The sequence below is a fragment of the Spermophilus citellus genome (genome assembly GCF_964194105.1).
Source record: "Spermophilus citellus genome assembly, chromosome: 9".
NCBI lineage: Eukaryota > Metazoa > Chordata > Mammalia > Rodentia > Sciuridae > Spermophilus > Spermophilus citellus.
In genome coordinates, this window is record NC_138191.1 from 27,657,597 (window position 1) to 27,680,376 (window position 22,780).

Consider the following 22,780-nt stretch of genomic DNA (forward strand, 5'->3'; position numbering starts at 1 on the left):
TAAGTTCATACTTACTAGTGTGGCATTTTAGTTCTGTACAATCTTTTAAAAATTTTCCTTCCAAAACACTGTCAAAGAATATGTCTTGTTGTGATTTACCACTACATTTCTGTTTAAAGCCAATGTGCCTGAAAAGTCCTCCTCTTTTGAATTCTCTTCAGCCCGTTCATTTTTAAGGTCCAGATCAAGTCTGCATCCCCCATGAGAATACCACTGACCTTTCAGGCTGATAATTCTCTTTCCCTTCTCTGAACTTCACTAGCACCTATAGGACTCATTAAAAATCATACCCCATTTGATTCAAATGTATGATATGTCAAGATCATTGTATTGTCATGAGCTAATAAAAATAAATAAAATAAAAATAAATAAATAAATAAATAAATAAATAAAAATCATGGAATAGGGGCTGGGGTTGTGGCTCAGTGGTAGAGCACTTGCCTAGCATGTGTGAGGCACTGGGTTTAATTCTCTGCACCACATACAAATACATAAAATAAAGGTCTATTGACAACTAAAAAAATAAGTCATGCAATAGACCGGGTGCAGCAGAGCATACACCTTTAATCCCAGTGGCTCTGGAGGCTGAGGCAGGAGGATCATGAATTCAAAGCCAGCCTCAGCAACTTAGCAAGGTCCTAAGCAACTCAGTGAGACTTTATCTCTAAATAAAATATAAAAAGGTCCTGAGGGTGCTGGGGTTACAGCTCAGCAGTAGAACACTTGCCTCGCACATGTGAGTCACTGGATTAGATTCTCAGCACCACATAAAAATAAATAAAGTAAAAAGATATTGTGTCCATCTTTAAAAAAATATTTTTTTTAAAAAAAGGGGTGCTGAGGATGTGGCTCAGTGGCTAAGTGCCCCTGGGTTCAATCCCGAGTACCAAAAAAAAAAAAAAAAAAAAAAATCATGTAATGATAAAACTGAAAACAACTGGATATCATTTAACCCAAAATCTCCAGTCTTTTTTTCATTGACATTGTTTGCATTATTAAGAACTATTATTTACCATTTATGTCATGTATATGATGTGAAACTTTCTGTGCTCTTAATTTGTCTCTCCAATTGTGTCCAATTGTGTTTTCTTCACAGTGGGAGGGTTAGCCTGCACATCTCTTAGTCTCCTCAGCACATCATTGTTACTTTCATTTAATGAGACTTGTGACCTGTAACTCTGGATACTAAGTTCTTTGTATTCTTTTTTCTTTTTTGAGGTGCTGGGGATCAAACTCAGGGCCAAATGTATGCTCAGCAAAGGCACTACCACTGAGCTACATCCTTAGCCCTCTTTAAAAAAATTATTATTTTACTTTGATATAGTGTCTCTCTAAGTTGTTCACGTTGGCCTCAGATTTACAAAACTCCTGCCTTAGCTTCCTGAGTAGCTGAAATTACAGGCATGAGACACTGACTAACGGGTTTTACAATGGTAACACAACAATCCCTTGAGGAGCCACTGTTATCCTCATTTTATGGGTGAGGGACATCAAGAAGATGAAAAATTTGCCAGAGATCATATAGCTATTAAGAGACAAACTGAATTTTCAACCCATATCTGACTGACTCTAAATCCTATTAAGAAATGTTCTATTGATTATTGAATGGGGAAAAAAATAAAGATTGCTAATAGAACTACAGGAAATTTTTCAGTAATTCTTTGTTCTTTTCTGGCTAAAAATACATGTTCAGAATGGATTAAGGTTGATATTCAATTACCTGGCAGTAGTATCAGGACATTTTCAACTTTACACTTTCAACTTTACCCCCTGGAAGAAGTTTTTAGAGTGTTACTGTAGATTAGTATATTGTTTCATAGTCTTTGTCTAAGCTCTCAGTAAAAAGATGCCTGTATACAAAGGGATAATTCTTTACTTCATACATATATCCTCACAGAGAGTAATTTTAAGCACTATCAGATTTAAGTGCTTTTACATTTCACAGTTGAAAGAGCCTGCATGGTCTTGGGATTCAAATGATTTAGTTTAATGCTTATAGCCTTATTAAAGGGCTCCCTATTTATAAAATAGTTACAACAACACATACATCACAAGACTGCTGTGATAATTTTTATAAAACAAGTGTGGCATACAGTAAACACTGAATAAATGCTTAATGGCTGTCATACTTATGTCAACTTTTCCATCAATACTTTGTTTTAAGCAAACAATATATTTATAAATCTGGTTTATAAGGAAAACTGTTAAATCAGTATAATTGTGTATGAAATTAACCTGATGAGAAAGGGATGCTTTCACAAATCATTATACCACAGGGTTATACCAAAATTTTGTTATGCACTGAAATTTATAGACCCATTTAAAAATTTTGACTTTGCAAACAACTTCTCTTAAATATAAATACATTTTAATATGTAAAACTCAGCAATTAAATTTCTTCAGTTTGCATTAGTGCTGTGAGGATGTTGCCCCTGCTATGCAGATGTGTTTGCTATGTGTTTTCCCAGGGCTTTCTCACAAATATGGCTACCTTATCTCCACACTCTGGATATTTTGTTCCTGGGAAATTTTAATTCCATAGTGCAGGTTAGGTCCAGCTTCCTTAGAAATGACCACTTGATATGAAAGAAGACTTTTGCATGGATCCCCACTACCTACATTGTACATCATTCTACCACATGTGTTTTTTACTCTTTCTTGTTTATATAATTACTTCCTAATAAATGTTTGTGGAGTTAGTTCACAGAATAACATATGAGATCATTTATATATTGATAGATGAAAATAGTACTGAGAAATTATTGGAATCAAGTTGCTAGGTAAGGGTCATTTAACAAAATTATGTCATTAAACTTCTGTTTTAAAAAATAATTTGAAGCATATTTATAGAGAAGTATAGCATAATTAAAGTTACTGAAGAACAACCAAGCATTCACCTATTACTAATAAAGTTATGATTCAATGAAGACAAAAAATATAATAATAGCATGCCTTTTCCTAGAAGTTTATAGTGAAGACACTTTCTTCAAAGCTCAAAATCTATGATACAGAAACCAAAACAAACAAAACAAAAAACCAAGGAGATAGAAGTTGCTTTGAAGTGACTGCCATTCTGTGCTACCTAACTGCATGCAAAGGCTGACACAATCTGTTCACATATGCCGATATCTACATTGTTTTTGGAAAGATTAGGTTGCTTCTTTTTTTTCCCATTTGGGGGGCAAAAAGGAAATTCACCCATAAACTTTTAATGAAAAGTTTTCAATAACCACAGTGTGCTTTCCACATGTGTATATGAGAACATGGCATTTCTTCTGGCCAATGGACAATTCACACTGTCAATGTTGCATTCTCCCAACCTCTTCCAGCAGATATTTGGTCTTCATCAAAGCCAGGAGAGGATAACTGGGATCATGAGTGCAACCTGAAGCAGTGAAGTTATTCCTTAGTGTGAAGCTAGCTGAGTAATGGAACTCTAACCATTATGGCATCTACCGTAATGCTAACTGAAGCAATGAAACCAAGCCCTATATTTGCCAGTGGCACTAATGGGCAATGTGCAGCCATCTATACTCTGTTGGGTCTGTCTCCCTGGTGAGACTGAAGATAGAATGAAGCAAAGTAAGTCACTGATTCAAACCTGCTTGGCTGTGTGGCTAATCTCTACAGCCAGATCCCCTCCAGAATTCCCGATGCCAATTATAATGACTCTTTTCCCAGCAAATGCCTCTGGGTTTTTATAGTCTCTACTGTGGAAATATTGTCCTCTGAACTTCTCAATTCCTGCAAGAGAACAGAAAATAATTATTGGATGATAGTTTATATAATGGATATCATTTGTAAAATTCTTTTGTAGAATTTAAAGTTGAAGAACATATTCTCCACATGTTCTCCCTTTATTCAGCTACTCTTGTCTTTCTAAATACTTTTGCTTATTTTTTTTTCTTCCAGAGCCTTGGAATAGTAACTTGTTATCCCTTTATCATAAGTAGTTTGTATTTTGGATTTGTAGACTCATAAATCCAAACTGCCTCAGAAAACTGCCATTCTCTTTTTGTCTTTCATTCCCTTAATTATATACTCCTGTTTTAATTAGAGTATATATGTTTTTGTATACTCTAGGATATACATACAGTGCATTTTTTAAAAAAAAGTTTAGGACCAAAATTGAAACTATTCAAGCTTTCATTTAAGCCTTAGAAATTCAACATTTGTTCATTTCCTCAATTACTGAAAAATTTTATATCTGAACCAATACTAAGTAAGTGTTCCACAGTCTTCCTTTTTGATCCTGAGGAAAGCCAAAGTTGGGGGTAGGAAAGATGGTGGAATGAGATGGACATCAGTAACCTAGGTACATGTATGACAGCACATATGGTGTGACACTACATCATGTGCAACCAGAGAAATAAAGAGTTGGGCTGCAAAAGTTGTGCTATACAATGAATCAAAATGCATTCTGCTGTCATGTATACCTAATTAAACTAAATTAATTAATTAAAAAATAAAAAGGAAAACCAAAGTTATTGTAAAGCTAAATACAATCATGTGCCACTTGACAGATATACATACATTCTTAAAATTTTACTGTAAGTTGGTTTCATCATTGTGAAAAATCACAGAAGTACCTACATAAGCCTATATTGTATGGGCCAGCCACTCAATATGGCCTCTTGATGCAATCAAGATCCACAATAATCATGAGAAATGTGAAGATATTGCTGGTGTAACATGGCGGTCAGTTTTACAGTAAACTTTTCTATAAGTAGAAGGAGTACACACTAAAACAAATATATAGCACAGTAAATACATAAACCAGTAACATAGTTGTTTCTTATTAAGTATTAGGTACCACATACGTAATTGTATGGGCTATAATTGTATACAACTGACAGAAGGTTTTGTACATCAGTATCACCGTGATGTTATAATGGTTATGATACTATTCAGCAATAGAAAATTTTCAGTCCCCTTATAATCTTATGGGAGCGCCATTCTATATGTTCTCCAGCCTTGACTGAAAGTACAATTGATTAATTGGTGGCATGATTGTTTACAGACCTCTAAACTCTAAAATCACCAACTCTAGTTCCCAAATAGCAATAATACAAGTTATTCCATCTTCAAGGGAACATGCATAATTAGGCTCTTATTTTACCCCAAGGTAAAAATCACTCAGACCATAACCCTTCTATTTCTCAGGGTCATAGGCATGGCTCAAATGTCAATCTCCTTCCTGGAAGGTCACTAACCTGAAAAACTTTCCAGAGGTAAGTGAGCATTAGTGTGATGGCCAGTGCAAACCATGACTCCATCAAAGACATTAGCCTCCTTTTTTCCTTCACACTCAGTGACCACCTCCCATTGTCCTGAAGTAGAGAAATCAGGCCGCTTCTTCACACTGCACACAGTAGTCTGAAAGAAAAATGACATACACAGAGCCTGTACAGTGGGTATCTTCCCTGAGATGACCCTTCCTGCAAAATGTTACACAAAGGGCTGATACAACAGGCACCATCACATCATTAGGGTCCTTGCAAGAATATTTGATTTTCATCCTCCATAAAGAACAGTTTTGTTTGGGGCTGTGGTCTGAGTGAGAAAACTATAAGGCAGACAAAGTAAAACAGAGTTGACAGACCAGTGTATTCTCCTCTGCTTCTAGAAAAGTAGAAATTGCTAGGACAGTAAGTCTCTACCTTAAGGCATTGTAGCACCTGAATAAAGCTTGGATTTCTCCTGTACTTCTGTGGCACTCTGCACTAAACACCTATTTCTCCACTAACCCCAGACATCCTTAAACTCTCTGATGTCTTCTTATTCCCAAGTCCTGTTCTCTTTGGCTAGGCTTAAACATGTGACTATGAGGCTACCTTTCCTGTTAGAGCAGGAACATATGTCAGTGGCTCTTATTTTTTATAAAAGAATTTCTGTTTTCCTTCTACATATGCCCATTTTACAAGTAACTATAAAGAAATAGGTTGTGACATAGGGTAGTCAGTGGCATAAGTTTTAGCTTTTCAAAAATAAAAATAAACAATAAATATGGGTTACTCTGTCCAGCCAAAGGAAACATCAAGAATGTATTCCAATGTGCTTCTAGGGTCTTGGCTATAATGTCTTTGTTGACTAATAGAGACACTGTCTATGCTTTAACCATCCTGTACTATTTATATTTCCTGTCATGTGTTTTTACACAAGCTGGTTCTTCTACTTGGATCACCCTTTTATTCCTTCTTCATTTGGAGGACTCCTTCCTGCTGAAGCCTCAGCTTAGACATTATTTTCTCCAAAAATCTTTCCTGGAACTTGATTCCTCTACCCTGATGAGTTAAACATCCCTCTTCTGAGCTGCAAATGTATAGATCTCTATAGCATTTCACTTGGTTTATTACTTATATGTATAATAATAATTTTCTTCATTTTCCTGTGTCCTTAACTTAGACTGTTAAGTTACTTATGGTTTTTTTTGTCTTTGCATCATCACTGCTTAGTACAGTAACAAGCTTGCTCAAAAAGTGTCTCTTAAACAAGTGAAGAGATGCACCACTGGGCTATAAATAACTTTGGAAATTGTCACCAGATGTTGCCACTTTATTATTGTTGCTAAACATAAAAAGGTGGAAGGTTTGGACTTTATGCCAGGTGATTTAATATGGCAATGATTATAAATTATGGGAAAATCATGGCAGACTTTAGAAAAGGAAGGAACTAAAAGTTATACAGTACAATCATCTTCTTTTACAGAAAATAAAATTAGGGTAAAATTCATGTTGAGAAACTTACTTGTCTTAGGTCACTAATTAGTGGTACGAACATGGGCCAGAATTCATGGTTTCCCAATACAATGTTCTACACTCTACACCTGATTCAACTTCTTTGCTTTTTCAATAACTTCCCAGTCACTAAGTACTTTGTGATGATCATATAAAAAATATATTCAAAAGTGCTTCAGAAAGTATAAAAGAATTAAGAAATAGTGGACAAGTTTGGGGAACAGAAGGATTTAAAGTTCCCATACTTATTTATTCCTTTCATCTCCTTGATTATAAGCAGGGAATGTGAAATGAAGGCAATGAAAATACTCGGGCAGGTATCTTTCTGTATCTGCAGCCAAAATATATAAGAGAGAGCTTTCCATGGGTATTTTAGAGAGAATAAACAAAGAGTTAAGTTTTTGTACTTGAGTATATCGCTCTAATATTTACATTTACATACTGGTTAATGAAGCCACATTATTCATTTACTGATGAATAACTTCAAACACAAGACACCCACAAAACTTCCTACCTTGAACTGGATATACTTTAAAAGGTTGAAGTCTTTGGCATACATCCTGAAATATTCTAGGATCTGGGAATTGTGCATGAAGTTAGGATAATGATCCGGGATGGGGTAGTCACTGAAGCACATCATCTCCTTAGAAGTATTGATGATCACTGATTTGTAAATACTGGCTCTTCCTTCTTCAGGATTTTCCTGCAGTAAATAAGAAGCATTTATGGCAACTTGAGAATTAATTTCATGATTTACAAATACCCAATCAACAGTTGAAAAAATTTCCTGAAATAAATGTCAATTCAAACAAATTACACACATACATGACCTCCACTCATCTCCCAGTACTTGTGCCCCTGTGTAGTTCCTTCTCCTTGAATCTCAGTTATGTTTATGATTTGTTTTTGACCAACAGTTGAAATGGCACTGAATGAATTTCAACACTAACTCATAAGTAGCCTTGCAGCTTCCATCTGAGTCTCTTAGAAGACTCACTGTAGTGGAAGCCAGCAGCCATATAAGAAGTTAGTTTTCATTTGTGATCCAAATACCTGACAAGGAGAAAGAATTATTATGGCCCATGGATTCAGAGGTTTTGGCTCCATTGCTTTTGGCTTTAGGCAGAACATCATGATGGAAGGGCATGGCAGAGGAAAGCTTCTCAGCTATGGCAGCCAGAAATCAGGGGTAAGGGAAGAGGCCCAGGACAAGATATAGTCCCAAAGGGCAATTCTCCTGTCCCCATGATCTGCTTCTGCCAACCATGTTCAACCTGCATACACTATCCACCACTGCCTAGTAGTCCATTCAGGCGCCAATGAATTAATCCATTGATGAGGTCAGAGCCCTCATGAACCAATCACTTTCCAAAAGACCCACCTTTAGACAATGCTGCATTGGATAACAAGACTTGAACACATGAGTGTGTGTGTGTGTGTGTGTGTGTGTGTGTGTGTATGTGTGTGTGTGTGTGTGTGTGTGTGTGTGTGTGTATATATATGAGACAGCGGAATGTATTACAATTCTTATTAAACATATAGAGTATAATTTTTTATATCTCTGGTTGTATACAATTGGTGTGAATAGTATATTCACACCAATTCGTGTCTTCATACCTGTACTTTGGATAATAATGATCGTCACATTCCAAAATCATTAATAACCCCATTCCTCCTCCCTTCCCCTCCAACCCCTCTGCCCTATATAGAGTTCATGATTCTTCCCATGCTCCCACCCTATTCAACTATGAATCAGCCTCCTTATATATATATAAAAAAAACTTTTGACATTTGGTTTTGGGGGATTGGCTAACTTCACTTAGCATTATCTTCTCTAACTTCATCCATTTACCTGAAAAAGCCATGATTTTATTCTCTTTTATTGCTGAATAATATTCCATTGTGTATATATGCCACATTTTTTTTTATCCGTTCATCTATTGAAGGGCATCTAGGTTGTTTCCACAGTTTAGCTATTGTGAATTGTGCTGCTATAAACATTGATGTGGCTGTGTCCCTGCAGTATGCTGTTTTAAAGTCCTTTGAGTATAGACCGAGGAGAGAGACAGCTGGGTCAAGTGATGGTTCCATTCCCAATTTTCCAAGAAATCTCCATACTGTTTTCCATATTGGCTGCACCAATTTGTAGTCCCACCATCAGTGTATGAGTGTACCTTTTCCCCACATCCTCGCCAACACTTATTGTTGTTTGTCTTCATAATAGCTGTCATTCTGACTGGAGTGAGATGAAATCTTATTGTGGTTTTGATTTGCATTTCTCTAATTGCTAGTGATGATGAACATTTTTTCATAGATTTGTTGATTGATTGTACATTTATTGATTGGGTTATTTGTGGGTTTTTTGTTTTGTTTTGTTTGTTTGTTTTTGGTGTTTAGCTTTTTGAGTTCTTTATATACCCTAGAGATTAGTACTCTATCTGATGTGTGAGGGGTAAAGATTTTCTCCCAAGATGTAGACTCTCTATTCACCTCATAGATTATTGTATAAGCAGAATTAATATTATCAAAATGACCCTAATTCCAAAAGCACTATACAGATTTAATGCAATTCTGATCAAAAATCCCAATGACATTCCTCAGAGAAATAGAAAAAGCAATCATGAAATTCATCTGGAAAAATAAGAGGCCTAGAATAGCTAAAGCAATTTTTAGCAGGAAGAGTGAAGCAGGTGGCATCACTGTACCAGACCTTAAACTATACTATAGAGCAATAGTAACAAAAACCGCATGGTTTTGGCACCAAACCAGACTAGTAGACCAATGGTATAGAATAGAGGACACAGAGACTAACCCACAAAACTACAATTATCTTATATTAGATAAAGGTGCCAAGAACATACATTGGAGAAAAGATAGCCTCTTCAACAAATGGTGCTGGGAAAACTGGAAATCCAGATGCAACAAAATGAACTTAAACCCCTATCTCTCACCATACACAAAACTCAACTCAAAATCGATCAAGGACTTAGGAATACAACCAGAGACCTTGTGTCTAATCGAAGAAAAAGTAGGCCCTAATCTTCATCATGTGGGATTAGGCCCTAACTTCCTTAATAAGTCTCCTGTGATGCAAGAATTATAATCAAGAATCAATATATGGGATGAGCTCAAACACATGAGCTTTTTGAGGATATTCTAGATCTAAACTATAACAAAGTCCAACTACACTAAAACAACAATACTGTTAGGAAGCCCAACCTAGGCATGTTGAAGAAAATATCTAGGGTAGAGAAATATTCAACTAGAATTTCTAGCTATCCCATCTGAAGTTCTAAACGTGTAAATCCAGTCTTAGCTGTCATCAGATGGCAATCACATGAGATTTCAAGTGAGAACTTACCAGTTGAAAGGATAAGTCTCAAGAATTTTCATTTATATTGAGATATTGCTCTCAAGAAAATGTACTAAGTCTCTTTTTAGTATAAGTTGTTATTTACTCCATTTTTACTATTGGTAAGTAATAGTTATATAAATGAGTAAAAATTGGGTCAATCAAAACATACTAGGGAGAGTATAAGTGAATACAATATTTTTTGAGCAATTTTGCAATGTATAGAAAAATCCTTGAAATTTACATAGCCTTTTAAAGAAATATTCAGACTTGTAAACAAAGATTTTTGTTGAAGGATGTTAGTGTCAGCATTATTCATAAAATTAAAAGAAGCAAATTAAATGCTTAAGAAAAAAATAACTGAAATTTGTGATCCACTGCTCTAGATCCTTGCTATGCAAACTACCATCTGTGGACCAGCACAAAGGGGATTGATCACTAGGGAGATTGTTAGAAATGCATCATTTTAGGCCCTGCTCTAGATTTACTGAATTAGAACTGACATATTATCAAAATCCTCAATTGATTCAGATGCACATAAAAACAAAGGAGCACTGCTTTAGATGACATTAATCCTTAATTCAGTGTCTTCCTACAACAAACTCTTTGCTTCCTCAAAAATTTCCAATTAATTATTTCATGGGTTGATGTGGTGATCCAATAAAATAATGCAATATGATTATAGAAAATCACCTTCACCAATTCAGACACTCTTCTTTTTTATTACAGCAATGAATAAATAAGAGGAGAGTGGGTATTATGAAATATTAAATGTCCACAAAACAGAGCATTGTATTTGTCCACATTCAGGTTTATTTTCCTCCCAATTCTTATTAAAGAATTATTTAGTCTAGGAATTTGAAATTGATCATACTCATTTGTCTGTCCCATAATCATGTCTTTTTGACTTCTTTTTTCATGAGTCTCCTTTCAAGTCTTATCAATCTTACCTATTTCAACAAAGTATACATTCTAAAGTGTGGTTGTGACTATATCTCTCCCCTAATTAACATTTTAGCTGTTCACATTTCCTATAAAGTTCCTATTTCTTGCTTAGAACTCAAAAGCCTTTATAATGTCTAGTAGACTTTATCTCCCCTATTGGATTATAATTCCTTTAAATTGTAGTCATTTTTTTTCTAGAGTATCTAGAATTATAAATAGCCCTTAATAAATGTTTAATAAATCTATGTCCAATTGAATTGCAAAAGGTATCTATAGAAAAAGCAATTTTCACATAATACATAACAAATTATGAAATAGATAAAAATTTCATTCAAAACAATGTGAATGAGACATATTTGTGTCATTTCTGAAATTTTCTAAGGAAAATTGTGGAATAATATAAAAATCAAATTCAAAAAGATACCACTTTTATATTATTTAAATTAATTATTATTTAATTAAGTTTGTATTAGTTAATAATAACTTAAAATATCCCCCAAATCCATGAGTGGTTTAGTTATGTTACAGTATCTCAATATGATGTACAATTTATCTTTGACACTATTCCACAGGTATTCTGCTAAATACAAAGAACATCCTGTTACTCCACTGCTTATTGGCTTCTAATTCCTTCTGGAAACCAACATATTTATTTTAAAATTTAGTACATTTCACAATCTAGCCCAATATAACTTTTAGTTATCATTCATTGTTCCCCTTAACAAATCCCATATTTCTAAATCATTAAATTATTAGCTGAAATATTCTAGTAGGCTCTTTCTCACAACTTTAAACTTTTGTGCATATCACTACTTCTTGAAAAAATCCTATCATTTGAGTCATATCAAATGTTACTTTTCTGATGAAGACTTTCCTGTATTTCCATTGATCCTCCAAGTCCCCAAACCTTTCAATTCATATTGCTACAAAAGTAATGTAAACATACTATATTATTTTGCATTTGTTTCCATGATTTTAAGGGACCTGAGAATAGTATATATGTCTTATTATTCTTTATATTTCTGTCATCAACACAGTACCTGATATATATAGTGAATGATTAATGTATGCTTAGGAATGAATTAGTTATGCAATTATGAGAATGAATTTGTAGACACCAAACTATGATGTCATTTCTTCCTAACGTGATATATAGATGCAGTGCAAGTACATTTTAGACATCAACAAACTGATTCTAATGTTTGTGTGGGAAGACAGAAGGCTAAAAATAGCCAACTTTGTCCTTAAGTGTAGGCTGTGCATAGTAATCTTCAAAGAATATAGTATAGCAAAGCAAGAGAGATAAAAGGGATAAAGTTTACTCTGGAAAAATCTGACAAACTCCACTTTAAGGAACATACCATCATTAACAAAATAATGATAAGGCTTACTAACAAAATGTATCTTTGATATGATATAATGAGAATGGTACTTTCCATTTTCAGTATTACTTTAAAAAATCTATAACCTCAGTAACCATGAATAAACAGCAGAAAAATCTCAATTGAAACATAATCTAAATATATGTTTTTATACATTTACTCAAACCCATAGAATGTGCAAAACCAATAGTGAACCTCATGTAAACCATGAGCTGTGAATGATGGATAATCTGTCATTGATTGTAATAAATGTAGCACACTATAGGAGGATGATGATAATGAGGAAAACTGTACACCTATAAAGGTAGAAGCTCAATTTGTATAAACTTAAAACTGCTCTCAAAATAAAGTCTATTAAAGAATTTTTTTAAAGCGTGGGGAAAGAGGGTATATAATGGAGTAAGTTGGAAATGAATGGATTAAAGGAGTAGAAGGACAAAACAAGGAGAAAAATGACTCCCTTTCGGTGGGAGGAATGATGACTTCTGTTTCCTTGTCATAGTCTACAAATCCCATGGACAAGAGCACTGTTCGAACTGTAGTTCTCAGTTCTGTTATCTGTATATTGAAATCAGATAGAGAACTTTTCAAAAAGTACCAGAACCAGGGTTTTACTCCTAGAAATTCTTTTAAGTGCTCCCTGTGTAATGTGTAGACAAGTGTGAGGATTGCCAATAAGAGGTAGTATGCTGGCCCTGGAGAGTTCACAGCACTAGTTTACTCCATCAACTTCAACAATCCTTTCTGCATATTTCTTAGCTAAACCGCAAAATGCCTGAGGGCAGTGGGAGGAAGCTATTTCTCTGTATCTCTGCATCCTCTAGAGAGAGTTTCAGGTCCAGAAATGTCTATGTCATAAACTATTACTGATCTTATTTTAAGGATGCAATGTCATCCTCATTTATGATCTGGGCAAGCTGGGGTAGAAGCTGTAAAGCCTTGCTCCTTCACATCAATTGTGTATTAGAAATACCTAGCAGAGAGCTTTATTGGGACTCCAGAGCAACACAATCAGAATCTAATGAATGGGCTGACATCATTTTTTGTTAATGTTACCCCAGTGCTTAATTCTTTAGTGTGCAGGGAAAGCTGATAGCTGTTCCTTTTTAAGTGTTTTTTAATCCATTTATTGTCTTATTCTTTTTTTTTTGAGAAAGGAGGAGTTATGAAATTTATAGTTTTTTTAAAAAATATTTCATTTAAGGGTATTTATTAATTAATTTTCTATTTTAAATTAACAGATTAAACAGCAACATTTTACATTATATTGCGTCCACATGGTATCTATTTGTCTATACTTTATAAATGTACTATATGATGTAGTTATCTGATCAGCAGCATAAATATTACTTAGGGCTTGTTAGAAATTCTAATCCATTAGAATCTTGGTATACCCTAACTTAATTCATCAGAATCTCCTGTAATTCATGTGTGCATTGAATTTTGAAACGCAGTCTAGCATGCTTTAATTATTTTTAATAATGCAGTTTGACCAAAAAATAGCAAAGATTATTATATAGCATTGAGCACTTATTAAATCCTCAGCATTTTCTAAGAAATTTATTACTTTTTGTTTTGATATGTATTTTTTAGTGGTAGGTGGAAACAATACCTTTATTTTATTTTTATGTGGTACTGAGGATTGAACCTAGTGCTTCACATGTGCCAGGCAAGCACTCTACCACTGATACACAGTCCCAGCCCAAATTTATTACTTTTTAAAGCTATTGTATTTATAAGTTAACATAAAATAAACTGATATATATCACATTAGCACCTACTTTCCACCATAAATCTTATTTAATGTTAATGAAGAGATCAAGAATTGATTGAAATTAATGTCTTGGGAACTTATATGATTATTATTAGAAAGTATTCAGCTATACAAGGAAGAGGCAATATTAGTTTGGCAGGTGGAACAAAAAAGGAAAAGAGAGAAGAAAATACAAATGGTGGTATCTGAGAAAATACTTGTTTGGCAGATAGAAAAAAGAAAGAGGAATCATGATAGGTAAGTACAAATGGTACTGAAAAGAAAATTAAAATATACTGAATCCCAGAAACCTGTCAAAGAAAGGAGAAAATGAAAGCCCTGAATTCCCAGTGTTCTTACTGGACATCTGGCAGTGGAGGTGGAATTCCAAAGTGCTTAAGCCAGTTCCACATATGAAACCGCTAACAAATTATAAAAAAAGTTTTTTTTTTTTTTGGTGTATGTGGGGGGGGGTGTGGAGAGACAACTAGACTCCAAAAAACAAGCAAGGGAGTGATAGAGAGGCATGTCTCAGAAAAAATTCTCAAGGTAACCACCAACAGCATGTAAAATATGTTCAGTCCAACATTAAAGGATGTTTATAATACCCTAGTCTCCATAGCTTTGTAACTGTGGAAAATGTGAGAAGGAGGGTCTCAGCTCCATAAAGATTCTTAGCAGCCACTCAGGACAGTTTCCTTCTCAGGAATCTATACATTAAACATAAATATATTGGGAAGCTAATATGTGCCAGGCATCATTCTTGGTCTAGAATATAATGGTGAACCATATAGGTATGTCTGTGTTAAAAGAAGTTAGAGCATTACGATGAAACAGTTTATTCTTTTCAAGGAAGTAGTTCGTAAGGTGTTGAAATTTTGCCCAGAGGATAATTTTTTAAAAATCCTCATGCTGTACTTTTAGCAGGTAATAACTTTAAATCACTTTATAGATAAAAACCAGAAATATGATTGTCAGACAGGATAATGGCTACCCTGCCAACATCATCCCTGCCTCAACTGATTTCATTCTTGTTCAATAATTGCCAAACCTGGCTAGGATGCCTATGGAGACTCAAAATGTCAGGGGTCCCACTCTAGGCCTGAATAATAACTGACATGTAGCACTGTGCAGAGCTGGCACTTTTATAAGTGATTGGCTCAATTATTTATTCACTTATTCCCCAGTATAACTGTAGAAAGTGGGTATTTCTGTTATCCCTTCTTAAAGATTAAAGATTAAAAAACAGTGGGCACAGAGAGGTTTGATGATTTGCCCAAGGCCATACTACCTGTAAATGAGACAGTCTTTGAATCTAAAACAGTGCTCTTAACCTCTACACTAGGGTGTGACAGGATTCCAAGAGTAGAATTTTCTGTTACTTAAAATGAATTAACAGGTTTTTCAGCCCATGTCTGACTGATTCTGATAAAGGTGTAGGGATTTGCTAAGAGGGTCCATTTTGGACCTGAATAAGAGTATTGTTAAATATAATTAGTTCCCAAAATGGAGCCAAGATATAATAATTATGTTCAACAAAGAAATATCATGAGGCCACTTTTTTTTAACTTTTTTTTTTTTTTTGGTAGTTGTAGATGGACAGAATTCACTGGTTCAGAAAATGAGTTTAAAAGCAATACGAATTAGAGATCAATGAAGGTGATTGATATTTTGGCACTTAACAAGCATATCATTTAAACAGTAATATTTTAAGTGGTTACTAACAAGTTGCAGAGTTAGATGCATATTAAAACAATTTTAATGTTAGTCATCTTCTCATGCTCTTCTTCCCTACTCTGTTCTTAGTTATTCTCCTTATATCAAAGAAGACATTTGACATTTGTTTTTTAGGGATTGGCTAGCTTCACTTAGCATTAAACAGGGATGAGAGGTGGGAGGGACAGGGAGAGAGAAGGGAAATTGCTTGGAAATGGAAGGAGACCCTTAGGGTTATACAAAATTACATACAAGAGGAAGTGAGGGGAAAGGGAAAAATAATACAAGGGGGAGAAATGAATTACAGTAGAGGGGGTAGAGAGAGAAGAGGGGAGGGGAGGGGAGGGGAGGGGGGATAGTAGAGGATAGGAAAGGCAGCAGAATACAAAAGACATGAGTATGTCAATATGTAAATCAGTGGAAGTGTAACTGATGTGACTCTGCAATCTGTATACGGGGTAAAAATGGGAGTTCATAACCCACTTGAATCAAAGTGTGAAATATGATATATCAAGAACTATGTAATGTTTTGAACAACCAATAAAAAAAAATAAAAAATAATAAAAAAAATAAAACAATTTAACTTTAAAGCTGTATATAAGCAAGAACAAGAAAAATCCAGTTGCAGGTGTCCTCTGCACTTTGCCCTCTTCTGGAAAACAAAGGACTTTGAACTTCTCAATGCAAGAAGCAAACAATACTATCAGATTTTATATTTTATTCAAGGACTAGAATTGTCAGAAATACCTGGGTTTTTTAATAGGAAAAATAAGGTTAATGATTGAAGGGGGGGGGGTTCCTAGAAGGAGTTGTTACCAGGTAATTCTAGCTCATTTACCTTTAGACATATCAGAAGGAACAACCTTCCATTTTCTAATCCTTATGTGCTTTCTAATGTGTGTGGTTTTGTTACTCATTCTCCCCTCCTCACCAGACTGTTTCCCTCTTCTGAAAAACAGCAAAACTAATGAAATAAAAATGTTCTCTGTGGATTTCATAGACATTAGAATAGGAAACAGAGTCATGTGTGATGAATTTTGCAGCCAACAGAGGGAAGAGAAACCTTCATAAAAGGTCGGTTGGGAGGATGTTAAGTCAACAGGCAGAATCAGGTTGGTCACTATTGAGCTCTCATATCACCTGACATGAGATAAAATATTGCATGCACCCAGTTGCAGGGAGGTACTCAAATATTAAGGGACAAGGAGACTTACCTGATACCTCCAGAGCCCTCCAATGTCATCAGTCCTTTCAAAGCAAACAGGTTCCAAGTCTTCATCCAGGCAACACTTGATAGAACAGAGCCCACAGGCTCCAGCCCCAATCACACAGATTCTTTTCTTGGTCATGGTCTTCACAGATCTCCACCTTGCTTGGGCAATGTCACTTATCCTAAAGAAAGAACAAGAGACAGAAAGCCACGAATCTGTCACCAGTTCTTAAGAAAGACAGCTGCCATGACACTAAAAAAATAAAAATAAAAATGCTGTAACAAGAAGTGATTTGGGGGAAGCCAGATTTGGTTGCCCTCTTTAGAAGGAATCTCCTGCACAGGATGGGGCAGCCCTGTGTCTACAAGAACCAGAGCTGAGAAGCTCCTCAGTGTCATCTTACTCTCTTTCCAGAAGCACCTGATCCTTCAGCTGTGATCTGGAACTTACTCATTCTGCTGTTACGAAAGAAATATAAACTAGGAAAGTACAAACAGCAGCAATAGCCCATGGGCTGGTGCTGTTTGGCCCCACCTCCTTTCAGACAACACTTCCACCCACTCACGGGCACCAATTCGCTCTCTCTTAATTGGAAGAAAACATGGTTTGAATCTGCTTTGGGCAGGAAAAAAAATCATCTACAACTTCTGTATTTTTCAGCTGCTGTTGTTGGCAGTGCCCTTTTACTCCCTCTGGAGACAGAATAGTCTTCTAATCTCCTTTGCTTTCCTGTCGGCTGCAACTACTTTTAACTTCCTGCTTTTCCCTTAAAGTAATAAACTCCTACTACTGAAGTGAAACTATCAACAACTCCCAGTCAAGCTGGATACAAATGCCTAAGTGCAGAACACCTACATTTCAGGGGATCCATTCAAACAGGTGATTCTACCCCCTTCTCTGGGTCTTCCCCACCTCATATACTTGATCCTCAGATCTACACTACTGGGAAAAATTTACTTTAAAATCCCCATGCATGTTTTAAACTGCTTTTAGCTGAACTATAGCAGGCTTCATTTTAACACTTTTAAATATAGTCAAAAATAGATCTTTGACTCAGACAATCATTTTACTCCACCAGGAAGATGCCTGTCCAATAGGTGGTCTGAATTATATTAAAATATAGTTAGCACAGAATGGGGAACACATGGTCTCCATATCACCTAATGGGAGAATGAAAGAAAAGAGGATCAAAGGTGGAGTCATATGTGAGTATATATTTGTATGTGTATGTGTATATAAACACACACACACACACACACACACACACGCACACACACACACCTCAAGTAATAAAAAGGAATGTTTTCACTTGGGGGAGGGTGTGCACCAGGGATTGAACCCATGGGTACTTAACCATTGAGCCATGTTATTTTTATTTTGAGACAGGGCCTAAGTTTCTTAGAGCCTCACTAAGTTGCTGAAGCTGGCTATGAACCTGTGATCTTCCTGCCTCAACATCCTGAGCCACTGGGATTATAGGTGAACACTACAGGACCAGGCAGAATGTTTTTACTTTTTATTTTTTTAATATTTATTTTTTTTTAGTTTTCGGCAGACACAACATCTTTGTTTTGTATATGGTGCTGAGGATGGAACCCGGGCTGCACGCATGCCGAGATGATACCGCTTGAGCCACATCCCCAGCCCCTGTTTTTACTTTTTGATGTGGTTCTGTCAAAATAATTATTCATCAAAATATTCCTTATCTTTCAATGGATACATAAAGATGACTTAGTCAAATAGTTTTTATTTTAAAGACCTGCTATTGGGGCTGGGATTGTGGCTCAGCGGTGGAGCGCTCACCTAGCACGGGCGGGACCCGGGTTCGATCCTCAGCACCACATAAAAAAATAAAGGCATTGTGTTAAAAAAATTTTTTAAAAAGACCTGCTATTTAATTTTGCTCTGGATTCTCTTCTCATTTTGCTCCTGCAATATTTCACTAAAACCTTTATTTACTAGTATCTGTCCTGACAGATAATCAGCAAAAAGATTTGTCACCAAGTAACTTTCCTTCTGTCTAATGCTACTTTCTCCTAGAAGAGAAAGTAATGTTCTTTTTTTCAGTACCTCAATGTATCTCCTTTCAGGTTTCAGAATTAGTTTCCTATTCCATCCCTCCCAAGACCTATGGTAACAGAAGGGCCCCTTGGTAGTTGATGCTTAAGCACAGGACATCTCATATACAACCATCCAGTTTCTATTAAACCATGGTTTACTGGGTGTTGGAGAAGGCAGACTGGTATTCTTTCAGTTAATGAATCACTGAACCACAAGGAGCTACATCTGAATCTGAGAGAGACAATTGCTAGTCAAGCAGACCTACAATTCAAGTTGAGTGCAGTAGCTGGATGGGTTTGGTGTTGTCTTCCTTGGAGTAGGAATGAGCATATCAAGAGAATAATTAACAGAGAATTATAGTGGCTAGATGAGTAGCAGAAACTACTAGATACTCATTAAAATGTTTTCCCCTCCTCTTACAATATCATATATTCCTTTGGAATGGGGCTGCCTAAAGGGGAACTATATTTTCCTGGTTCTCCTTGAAGCTATGTGTAAATTTATGATTAAGTTCTCACCAAGGAATATAAGAAGAGCAAATGAGAGCAACTACTACCTAAACTTTTTTTAAAAAATGGCTTGATCTAGTCTTTCACTCCTTCTCCTTTTTTGTAGTTTGGAATGTTAATAACCAGGTAGACTTCTGGAAGACAGGAATTGAAGTTGGTGGGTTTGGAATAGTCAGGGACCTCCATCCATAGAAAACAAGATGCTTTAGGACTAAGGGATAAACACCTTAGTGAAATAAGACAACCCAGGCAACTCTCAGTCTTATGGGGTTAACAGTGTTCTAAAAAATTAGTAGTTAAAATTACACCAGTCTTCAAGACTATGGGAGTGAATAACATACCAGGAGACAGGCCTCCTGAGACTATGTGGTCAGCATATAGGCCAACTCAGGCCAGACAAACTAGGTCTGCACTATTCTGAAAATATTAATAGCAGAAAAAAAACATGAAAAAATGTTCAATATCTCTAGCAATTACAGAAATGCCAATTAAAACTACAATGAGTTCATCTCACTCCAATCAGAATAGTAATTATCAAGAATATAAATAACAGTAAATGTTGGCGAGGATGTGGGGGAAAAGGTTCACTGACCCATTGCTGTTGGGACTGCAAATAGGTGCAACCACTCTGTAAAGCAGTATGGAGATTCCTAAGAAAACCTGGAAGGGAATCACCATTTGACCCAGTTATCCAACTCTTCAGCTTATACTCAAAGGACTTAAAATTGGCACACTACAGTGATGCAGCCACATCAATGTATATAGCAGTTCAATTGAGACTAGGTGCCCTTCAACAGATGAATGTATAAAGAAGCTATGGTATATACACACAATGGAATATTACTCATCCATAAAGAATGAAATTATGGCATTTGCTGGTAAATTAATGGAACTGGAAACTATCATGCTAAGTGAAATAAGCCAATCCCCCCAAATCAAAGGCTGAATGTTCTCTCTGATATGAAGATGCTAATACACAATAAGGCAGGGAGAGGGAAGAATAGAAGTACTTTTCATTAGAAAAAGGGAAATGAAGGGAAGGGAGAGGATGAGAATAGGAAAGATAGTAAAATGAATAGGACATAACTTTCCTCTGTTCATATATGAATATACAAGCAATTTAACTCCACATCATTCACAACCATAAGAATGGGGAGGTATACTCCATGTATGTATAATATGCCAAAGTACATTCTACTGTCATGTATATCTGAAAAGAACAAATAAAAAAATTAAAAAGAAAGAAACTATTAATAGCAGAGACTTTCCCAGATAGTAAGTGCAACTGTAGGTGTTGAGGGACAAACACAAGTGCAAAATAGTCATTGAATTGACCAACAGTTACCTTTACCTTATTTGCTTAGTAAAATGTATACACCCCACAAGAAAAACTAAGGTGGAGACGTAAGCTGGAAATGAGATATGAGATATAACACACATGGCATGATGAAGGAGACAAAGGCCCAACTGAAGTTCCACCTCTACAGATGATGACATTAAGAGACACACATATATCGATACACATACAGAAGCATTTTGAAAATGATATGAATTAATACTTACATGAAAGTTTAGGAAAGATTTTAACCACCATGGAACTTATTTGGTTTGTATAGTTTTCATGGCAGGGGCAGGAACAATCTGAGCAGGCACATTTAAAGCTTCAACTCATATATCACGTCCATTCACATTCCAAAACAAAGCACATGGGTTCTGCCCATTCACTGACACAGAAAGCTATATGACTAAGGGCCTGGATGCACAATAATCCTATAGGGGAGAAAGTGGATAGTTGGGAATAGGAATAAAATCTACTACAAAGTTGGCTATTCATGACCCATAATTGAGTAGGTATAGCACACTCTGTGTTTCTGTTTACCTTCAGAGATCATATCTATGGGATATGCAATTGGGGAAAACACTATACTTGCAGACTTCCCAAGCTAATGAGATTAACATGGACCCTCAACCATGAAGGATAACTCCTAATCTCTGGAGTCTACTGGTGAGATGTGGACAATTGGGTGATCTCCAGGTTTATTTCCAGCTAAAGTGATTTGGTCCTTCACAATATCCTGGAAATTCAAATTTGTGTTTAATTTCTTATAAAAAAGGGTGGTTTTATTTAGTATTCACAACAGTGTTATAGGACAGCTTCCATTGTCCTCACTGTGAATTACTATGCATTATGGGCCTTTCAGATGCACTCAGATTGTTTAAGCCTTCTGATGTTGAAGATTATTTTACATGCCTTTTTTTTTTTTTTGGTGCTGGGGATAGAACCCAGGGCCTTGTGCATCCAAGGAAATCATTCTACCGAACTGAGCTATATTCCCAGCCCCTTACGTGCCATTTTTGAGCATTTTGGGGTATCAAAATGGGGAACTTCCTTGGCTTAATGTTACACCTGTACCTCAGAAATATAGATATATATGTTCAACAGATATGTTCATTTTTCAAATGTAAGACCCAGGCTTTGTGAAGGTAGGGTATAAGATAGCTTTGGGTTCTTTCTTACCAACTAGAGGAAGAGGAATGTCCCAGAGAGTTCTTAGGAATTCGGTGTGGACTGAATCATGGGGAACATTTTGGCTTCATATAATTTTATTATTGATAACTTGCTCCTTATGTAAAAATTTGTCAGAAAAGTTAAATTCCAGCACTAGTAAACTCAAAGTTACAGGGACTATCTAGGTAGATTGCATAAAAGTTTTCCTGCTGGACAGAGAAGAAAAAGAGTGAAATTGCTTGTGACTACTTTAAAAATTATTCGATTATGAAGGAAAAATAAAAGCTGGGCATGATGGCACATGCTTGTTATCATAGCTACTCAGGAGGCTAATGGAGGAGGATCAAAAGTTCGAGGCCAATCTTGCCAATTTAGCTGGACTACCCACCCACCCACCCAAATAAAATAAAATAAAATAAAATAAAAAGGGATGGAGGTGTAGCTCAGTAGGAAAGTGCTTATTTAACATGACCAAGACCTTGAGTTCAGTCCCAGTACTGCACCAGTACTGCAAACAAACAAAAGAGAAAAACAGGAACTGTTCTGTCAAACAAAAGACACACAGGCAAACTTCAGTGCAGAACTATCTACCATCTCTGACATGC

General features: G+C 35.8%; 2 protein-coding genes across 6 annotated transcripts in view; one reads left to right on the forward strand and one right to left on the reverse strand.

The window, feature by feature from the left end:
• Positions 1-17,520, reverse strand: part of LOC308656942 (flavin-containing monooxygenase 5-like) — a 34,991-nt gene extending 17,471 nt beyond the window's left edge. Inside the window, exons 1-5 of one of the 2 annotated variants that reach the window (XM_081308321.1) lie at positions 17,500-17,520; positions 17,100-17,277; positions 7,252-7,440; positions 5,214-5,376; positions 3,602-3,744 (exon numbers count right to left, since the gene is read on the reverse strand). In XM_081308321.1, coding sequence (XP_081164447.1) covers positions 3,602-3,744; positions 5,214-5,376; positions 7,252-7,440; positions 17,100-17,234 — 630 coding nt within the window. In that variant the 5' untranslated portion in view covers positions 17,235-17,277; positions 17,500-17,520. Of the gene's footprint in view, positions 1-3,601; positions 3,745-5,213; positions 5,377-7,251; positions 7,441-17,099; positions 17,449-17,499 lie in introns of those variants that run through there. The other variant, XR_014023803.1, reaches the window with a different exon arrangement.
• Positions 1-22,780, forward strand: part of LOC308656948 (uncharacterized protein) — a gene marked incomplete at its 5' end in the record, with an annotated part of 125,072 nt that overhangs the window by 24,132 nt on the left and 78,160 nt on the right. The window lies entirely within an intron of this gene.